Here is a 9,680-nt window from a genome sequence, read left to right on the forward strand (position 1 = left end):
TTCCATCATTCTTTTGAAGTTTGACACTAGGATCAAATGGAGTACTCACTTTCTTGAAACGTAAGTGGTTGAACTTGTCAACTACTTCCGCAACATAATGTGTTTGACTAACTTCATAACCCTAAGTATTTCGCTTTACTTTGATCCCCAAAAGAGTGTCAACTAGTCAAAGATCATTCATCTTGAATGTGGAAGTTAGAAACCTCTTTGTTTCTAAAATTCCATTCATCTCATTGCTAATGATCAATACGTAATTAAAATAGAGACAAAAGAATATGACAACATTGTCACACAGCTTTGTGTACAAATACTTGCCACAAGAATTAGATGAAGAAGATTTTTACATAATCACACATGATGATGCAAGAAGATTATTAGATGAAGTGAGAGATGAAATTTTGAGTAATTTAAATTAATATTATATGAATTTTAATCAGTACCTTAATTATGTTCACTTGTCTCAAATCTTCACTTGAATTTCTATGTTCAACCTTCTTGATCAACTTCATCATTGATGTGCATGACACTTTTGATCCCTTTATTCTTTGATAATCTTTGTCTTCATCAAAACTGAACTAGATATAAGATGTATTCTTCATAATTTCCATTTTTTGATGATGACAAACTCTTGTGTGTCTCCCCTTAATCGGCGAGTCTTACAATGGCAGAGTCAAACCTTTTGATGTCATTGCTTCGGTGTTTATTTTAATCCATACAAGGATTTGACAAGTTTGAACACTTTTGTTCATTACCAAGAAGTACATAATCTTACGGCTGCTCTATGTAAATCTCCTAATCGAGATATTTATTTAGGAATATTATTTTAACATCCATCTGATAACTATAACGTTATGCAAGGAAGCTAATGCAAATGAAACTCTAATTTTGTTGTGCTTGCTACTAGTGCATATGTGTAAAAATAATCAACAATTTATGGAGAACCTTCCTCACGAGGTTCTTAATTTGTGGAAATCTCGAATTCCTTATCCTCCGTGATAAGTTTATCAAAATTCCATATCTAGGATTCTTTAATTACATTAGACTCCAAATTCAAAAGTCTATATACTTTAATGTTAGGTATATAGCCGGTAAAAACATATTTGATCCCATGATGACCTAACTTGTTCCTTTTAGGATCCAATTCTTATAATAAGCTACACAACCTCACACTCTAAAATAACTGATATTTTACGCTCTATCTTTCCATACCTCATATGGAGAAATACCATTTTTTTCTTCAAAAGAATTCTATTCATTATATGACATAAGGACTTTGTGACACAATAAATTTTATGTCATTCTTTCATTGTTAATAATTTTTTTAATAATAATCATTTTACTTTGAAGCTACACTTCTACTTGTATATATCTAAAATATATTCAATGCATTAAATATTTATAGCAATCGACAATCATGATCATGATGAATTATATTCTTAATTTCATGTTTAACATTGTTCTATGTTATATCCATATAAGGATCACATTATAAAATAAACAATGAACCAAAACCATTAATATTTTCTATCTTTTTTCATAGAACATTTATTAATTTTCAATAATAAAAAAATGTACAAATTACTTTTAATATCAAGATGATCAAGAAATAATTTTTCATATTAGCATGCACATATAATATGAGATAAGTAATTTTAAATTTAATAAGCTATTGCGCATACAACAATATAATTGAATACATGTTCTTCAAATAATAATAATAATAATAATAACAATAATAATAATAATAATAATAATAATAATTACTATTATTATTATTATGTATACCATTTTATGTTTTCAATACATGAACCATAACTTCAAATTCATAATAATTTTTAAAAAAAATATTTTATCCACAAGTAAATTCGTTATTCATCTTATGACATTTTAAACATTAATTATAAGTCAATATATTTTTTTTAATAGAAGGAGACATAAACAAATAGCAAAGTAACAATTAAAGTCAAATGATTAATTTATTCTAATGAGTGAGGAACTTTTAGTGAGGGGAGAGAGAGAGAGTTATAATTGAGAAAAAAAACTATCTCATGGTTTGGTAATGAAAAAAAAATATAGTTTTTGTTGAGTTCTTTATTTTGATTTTAGTCTCGTCTTGTAAACAATTTTTAAATCATATGTTGAACAACGAGATTTGTGGTTTTGAGTCCCTTATTTTTTACAAATTAAACATAGTTAAATAATCTAATTTCGTTAAACATAATGTTTGGATAGTTGATAACATGATTATCTCCTAAGAAACAAATCCCATAGTGATTGTTTTGTTAATGTGACAAGATCCCTCCTTCCGCCATAGAATTCTAATTAGATCCCCATAGCTATGTTGGATGATACCTCTCCATAATGCTTTTTCATCATTGATAATCCTCCAAATCCATTTGCACAACAGAGCCACATTCAAGCTACCAATGTCTTTCACTTATAGACCCCCTTCAGTTTTACTTTTACACACAATGTCTTTCACTTATAGGCCCCATTCAGTTTTACTTTTACACACAATCTTCCATCTAACCCAATCGATACCCTTTAACTCCTTTGAGCCATGCCACAAAAAGTTTCTTTCTATTCTAATTATCTCCTTTATCACTTTTACAGATAACTTATAGAAAGACAAAAGCTGAATGGAAAGGTTAGATAGCACCGAATTGAGTAAAGTAACTCAACCCCCAATTGACAGGAACTTAGGGCCTGTTTGATTCCTTTTTTAAAAACAGTTTTTTAGTTTTTGAAAATTTAAAAATTAAAAACTCATTTAATAAATAGTTTTTAAAAAAATGGTTTTGAAAACTGTTTTTGTTTTTTAGTTTTAAAAACTAAAAAACCAAAACTACTAAAAGCTGTTTTACTTTTGAATTTTTAAAACACAAAAACTGAAAACACATGAAAAATTTATAAATTTTTATTATTAATAGTAATTAGGTTGATTTCTTAAATATGAATTTGCAATAGAAAATATGTTTTTGTTATACTCATATGCGTAAGATAATTATTTGCATCGGAAAAACTCAACAAATAAAAAATATTACGTTTGCACAAGAGAACACATTTTAATTGGTCGAATATTTTCATGTTTATAACATGTACATTATATATTTATCTACTTTTTATTTTTTAATAAAATTTAGTTATCATTCTTTTATGTATTCATTATGTGATTGTTTATATTTTTACATGAACATTCAGTAAAATTACATTAAAAAATATTTAACTTATAGAAAACAAATGAAAATTTGTAAAATTGTAAGATAATAATTTGTAAATTTTATCTCTTTTAAGAAAATGATATGATTGGAATAAAATTAATTTGCAAATAGTATTTTACAATAAATTAAAATAAATTATAAAGAGATTTTTGGAGATGTACTAACCTAGTAAAAACAATTTACACGATCATTCAATAAAAATATATGATTTTGCTATATCATATAAATAATTTTAAAAAAAATTAATATGATTTAGTGGGATATAATCGTTATTGATCGAAAGTGTAAAATTAATTTACACTATCAACGTATCATCCATTTTCTCAATTGCAAAATAATTGTTTAAGATTTTAAATTAAAAAAATAAATTAGTTTAATTAATTACTGAAATAATTTTATACTTTTTTTAATAACTCTTTAATATATATAATATTTTATCATTTACTTATAATCACACTATTTCTAAAAGTAAAAATCAAACAATATTTAAATTAGTTTTTAAAAACAAATCAACCAAACAAGTTTTTTCTTTTATTAACTCAAAAATAGTTTTACAAAACAAAGCTTCCAAATAAATTTTTATTTTGTTTTCATCCTAAAAACAATTCTTAAAACTAATTTATAAAACAGTTTTTAAAAACAAAAAATTGAAATTGAATCAAACAAGCCCTTAGTGTTTTAAAATCTAAAAAACTGAAACCATCAAAATATGTTTTGATTTTCAATTTTCACTTTTACTTTTTAATTTTCAATTGAGGTAAACTGAAAAAAAAATACGGTTTCATTAATCGGATTATAGTAATTACTTGCAAGATTTTTTAATTGTAATATTTCACTCTCAATCTATTGTTAATCCTCATATATTGTTAATGAAAATTAAAATTCTCAAAATTCTCAGTCTCAATTATTCTCTCTTTAATTAATCTTCATTAAGTGAATAGTATATTTTTATACATTAAATGAATTGTGTATATATATTCAAACCAACACTAAAATATAATTTTTATACATTAAGTGAATTGTATATTTTATCATTAATTATTAAAAATATTTTAATAAACTTAAATGTATATTAGCTGAATTTTAATATTTTTAAAAAATATATCACAATTATTTTTATTTAGTAAAATAGATTTTTAAAATATAGATTATCAAACAAGCTATATTGTCCTATTTTAAAAAAATAGTTTTTACAAATTATACTATCAAACATATTTTTTCACTTTTTAATTTTTAAAACAATTTTCAAAAATTGAATAACCAAATAAATTCTTTTTATTTTATTTTCTCAAAAATAAATTTACAAAATAGATTTGTAAAACAGATTTTAAAAACTAAAATTGAGAAGAGATCCAAACAGACCCTTCCTCTTCCAAGAGGAAAATTTGTTCTTTAGTGTATAATTATCATTCTTTTGTTTTCTTGGCACCTCTTTTGCCTATTCTTAGATCTCTATTATTAATCTCTTTTCTTTATATATATATATATATATATATATATATATATATATATATATATATATATATATATATATATATATATATATATATATATATATATATATATATATATATATATATATATATATATATATATATATATATATATATATATATATATATATGGGTTAAAAAAAGCTAAAATAATTAAAGGCATATACAAAGTTCTAGCGTTTTCTATAAACCTATCGCCTAAATGAAGAATTGATTACAATCTTATCTCACACTGAGAGTTGTTAATGGTATGGAATTTAATGGTAAGTATTCTATCCTAAAGTTCACGTATAGTGTCAAGTTTTTTCATTTTGAATTCAATGTATATTTTATTCTTTTACAGAATTCAATGTATATGATATTAAATTATAGTAACTAAATAGTACGTTCGGTTAATTTAGAGTATAAAATCTTTAACATCAAATAGTTTTATTTTCTATGTTCAACATTTCCATTCATATTTAAAATAAATAAATTTATATTAATTAGAATAACATTAATATTATTTTATTTTTTTGTCTAGAACATTAATCTTATTTGTATTAAAAAAATCACGATACTAAACTCCTCTGGTGTAGATATCAAAACCTGAATCATTCAAATCAGAAATTGAAATTTGCAGCCTAAAATGACACAAAAGCTAGCAATGGGTTCAACATCATCACTTAGTAACCTCCACATTGTTTGCATCCCTTTCCTTGCACCAGGTCACATTCTTCCCATGGTTGACATGGCCAAGTTACTGGCTAGGCATAAAGTGAAGGTAACCATTATCACCACACCCCTCAATGCAATTCAATTCAAAACCAACATCAGTAGAGAGATTGAATTTGGTTCGCCAATCCAACTTCTAGAAGTGAAATTTCCAAATGAAGAATCTGGAATTCCAATGGGATGTGAAACCCTAGAAACACTTCCTTCAATGGATCTCAAAGGTAATTTCTTAATAGCTGTAAGTCTTCTGCAGAAGCCAATAGAAGAGCTTCTTGAAAAGCTAGAACCATTTCCAAGTTGCTTAATTGCTGATAAGCATATTCCATCTCTAGCTGATACAGCTATCAAGTTCAACATTCCAAGAATAATATTTGATGGTACTAATTGCTTGAACCTCTTTTGCAATTACAGTATTCATACTTCTAGGGTTTCTGAAAATCTCAATTATTCAGATCAGTTTGTTATCCCTGGATTGCCACATAAAATTACAATGAAAAAATCTCAGCTTCCTATGGTATTCAGACCCGGTTCAAATGAATTGTTGAATGGTTTGCGTCAAAAAATACATGATTCAGAAGATGAATCATATGGGATAGTGGTGAATAGTTTTGAAGAGCTGGAAGATGGTTACGTGGAAGAGTATCAAAGAGTTACCGGACGTAAGGTATGGTGTGTTGGTCCTGTTTCATTATCAAATAAAGATGATATAGAAAAATCTCAAAGAGGTGGTCAGAATTTAACAATTGATGCAAATGAATATGTGAATTGGCTTGATTCATGGCCTCAGGAATCAGTGATTTATGTTTGTCTCGGTAGTCTTAATCGTGTAACACCAAAACAATGGATAGAAATTGGTTTAGGGTTAGAAGCTACAAATAGACCATTCATTTGGGTGGTGAGAAAATCATATAAGTGGGATGAAGTGGAAACGTGGCTATTAGAAGATGGATTTGAAGAGAGGGTGAAAGGGAGAGGAATTTTGGTTAGAGGTTGGGCACCACAAGTTTTGATATTGTCACATAGATCAATAGGAGCCTTTTTGACACATTGTGGATGGAATTCAACATTGGAAGCTATATGTGCTGGTGTACCATTGGTAACATTTCCTATGTTTTCTGATCAGTTTTATAATGAGAAGTTGGTTGTACAAGTGATTGAGACTGGTGTGAGGTTGGGAGTTGAAAATGCTGTGAACTTTGGAGATGAAGATGAGTTTGGTGATGGTGTTCAAGTGAGTAGGGAAAAGGTTAAAGAGGCTATAGAGATGGTGATGGAGGAAGGTGAAGAGAAAAATGAGAGGAGAGAAAGAGCTAAGAAGTATGCTGATATGGGAAAGAAAGCAATTGAAGAAGGTGGTTCTTCTTATCTCAACATGTTGATGTTAATTGAAGATATCATGCATTTCAAATCAAATGTCTAAATTTAAGTTCAGTGATAGTTCCAAAGGCATTCATGTGTTGTATAACACATTTGAGTGATGTTTCGTATTTTCTTGAAATTATTATTAACTTTTATTGCTTGCTTGTGTTTTATTTTCACAAATGGAAACTGGTGGATTTATTTATGGATTATAATAAATTGTTGTTTGTTTTGTTTAGAATTTTTATATTGGTTTCTTTTTATTTTATTTTGATAGAAATTGGGTTGTGAATTTTGAATGGAAATGGTGAATGATGAGCAAGAATTTATCTGTTCAGTGTTTTCTTTTTATGTTTGAAATTTTATTGGGGTAACATTGCATCTATTTTGAAGTTTTAAACAACATACGTTGTAATAAAATAACAATTTTCTAAAGATTTTTTTTACATTGCTTGATTATTGGAGCAAAGTATAAATAATGGACATCACCTAAACGATTTTCTAAAGATTTTTTTTTACATTGCTTTATTATTGAACCAAATTATAAATAATGGACATCACCTACCCCTCGGTTGGGATCGATAGAATTTTTTTATTTTTTGATTGAGCAAATAATAGATAGAACAAGACATGTCTCTGATTCCCAACTACATTTAAAAGAAAATTACACATTCCTTCCATTAAGCAGACAACTCATATCTCTTTCATTAGGCTTCTTAAACTTTTTTTAGTTTTAAATTTAAAATTAACCTACCTATTTTCTCTATTAAATCTATTAAAGTGGAAATTATTTGAAAAAGTTTCATCTATCCTCTCGAATGGGCCGTCTAACCCATATAAAATCCCTAAATAATATACATTTCTCATCGGTTGATTGTCTGACTAATAAGAAAAATTATGTCTAGACTTAATTCTAGAATTCCTTATTCCCTTTATTCACAAATACTATTGAAACAGAGAAATATATATTTCTTCAATAAATGAAACGGACCCTAAACTTCATCTTCTCCACTCGAAACTTAATTTTCTTCGATAAACGAAACTCAAAACTCCATCTTCTCCGCTCGAACACCATTACTTCCACTAAAAGCAAAGGGAACGAAACATGAAACAACATAAAGGAAAGAAAAGGAAACAAAGCTTGATCCACCATTGTCTTCCTTGTCTTCATCATGTTTCTGTTAACTTAGCAATGTTAAGTTTTTTAGCTTCTTTATGTATACTTATATAACGTGACTTGGCAAAGTTTTGAACCTAACAATGTTTTTAGCTTCTTGTGCATGCATGTAACTTAGCATTTTTTTTATTAATGGGCATTATGGTCGTAATGACCCTAGTGACAAAAACCCCAATCTCATTCGATTTGTGTAGATTTCTGTAGGCTTTTCATTTGTATAGTATAACTTTGAGTTTTGATTCTATTTGTATTGAATTTATTATTCATTTCACTAATGTGTAATGATTGATGAATTTGGTTCCTTTTAAAGTTAGTAAAATATCAAGTGAGTAAATCAAATGATTTTTATTCAAAACGCATAATTTATTATGATATACTTGTTGATTTCACCATTGATTAGTAGATAAATGATCAATGATGCCCACATTTATCTCTAAAGTGAGTTAATAAGTTATGTAGATAAATGATGAGTCACTCTATCTTAATTTGAAAAATATTTCTCTAGTTAGGAAAACTTATTTCAATAACAAGTATTAGCTAGTGTGTGTGATTGGTTTTTATGGTTGTATTAGTTATTGAATTTTAATTTTATTTTTATAGAGTAGTTATGGATCCTAGTTAGATTAAAGCTAATAAATTAAGTGCGGAGTATATGAATGAAGTGGTTGAATTTCTTCAATTCGTTAAAAAAAATATTTCAGACAATAATGATTTTTTTTATTCTCCTAGTGTTTTCTTGTGGGAATACGAAAGAACGTGGAAATGAAGAAATATTGATCTATGTTGTGATGGAATTTTTCAAAATTATACAAGATGGACATGACTAGGTGAAGTGACAAAACCCATAACTAAGTCTCACAGAGAGGAAGTTAAAGTAGATATGGATGATCGACTAGAAGATATGATCCTTGATATTGGAGAAAATTCTTTTAAGAGATCCCATATGTATGATACTTTTTATAGTGACAACAAAGATACGTTTATCTAGAGTGCAAAAATCTTATATGATTGTTAGTGGTGTCAAGGCTGTTTAATGTAAAGGAAAAAAGTGGGTGAAAAGATAAAAAGTTCCATTGAATTGCTTTAATTGTTGAAAGATATGTTTCCATAACGTAATTTGTTGTCAAACCATAATTATGAGGCCTAGAATATATTGTGTCAAATGGGTATAGAATATATCAAAATACAAGCATGTCATAATAATTGCATATTATACATAAAAAGTACAAAAACTAAATTAGTACACAAAGTATGGGGAGTCACACTACAAGTTGAAGGATAATGATGTTGATGATGATGATGTAAGCACAAAGGGTCCTCTTTCAAATGTGATGTGGTACTGAACAATAAGTCCTAGGTTCTAGAGATTGTTTGCTATTGTAAATGAAGCAAAGAATATTATATGATATGCCGATGAAAGAAAAATTGACGAATTGACATAAAGCTGATTCTTTCCATTGGAAGAAAATTAATTCATTGTTTCTAATTTTGGCCATGAGCTAAGTGAAGGGAAATTGTTATATAAAACGCAGCGAAAAACAAAACTTACCTTAAGTTGATCCTTATGAATGATGCATGATAAGAGACATAAACAATTACTTCTTGTGGTGATTAACACCTTTGATGCATAATCGGAAGAATGATCAGAAGCATTGAAAAAAGAACAATGCATGTGCTCGGTCCATACAAACAAAGTGTATTCAATCTCAACGCTAG

General features: G+C 27.3%; 1 protein-coding gene across 1 annotated transcript; it reads left to right on the forward strand.

The window, feature by feature from the left end:
- Window positions 1-5,330: 5,330 nt before the first annotated feature.
- LOC127095458 (UDP-glycosyltransferase 73C4-like) lies at window positions 5,331-6,979 on the forward strand (the record flags this gene model as incomplete). Its single annotated transcript, XM_051034147.1, has 1 exon — window positions 5,331-6,979. A coding segment is annotated over one exon (1,518 nt), but the record flags the coding sequence as incomplete, so codon positions are not given.
- Between the last annotated feature and the right edge of the window lie 2,701 nt (window positions 6,980-9,680).

Source organism: Lathyrus oleraceus, chromosome 1 (assembly GCF_024323335.1).
Source record: "Lathyrus oleraceus cultivar Zhongwan6 chromosome 1, CAAS_Psat_ZW6_1.0, whole genome shotgun sequence".
Lineage (NCBI taxonomy): Eukaryota > Viridiplantae > Streptophyta > Magnoliopsida > Fabales > Fabaceae > Lathyrus > Lathyrus oleraceus.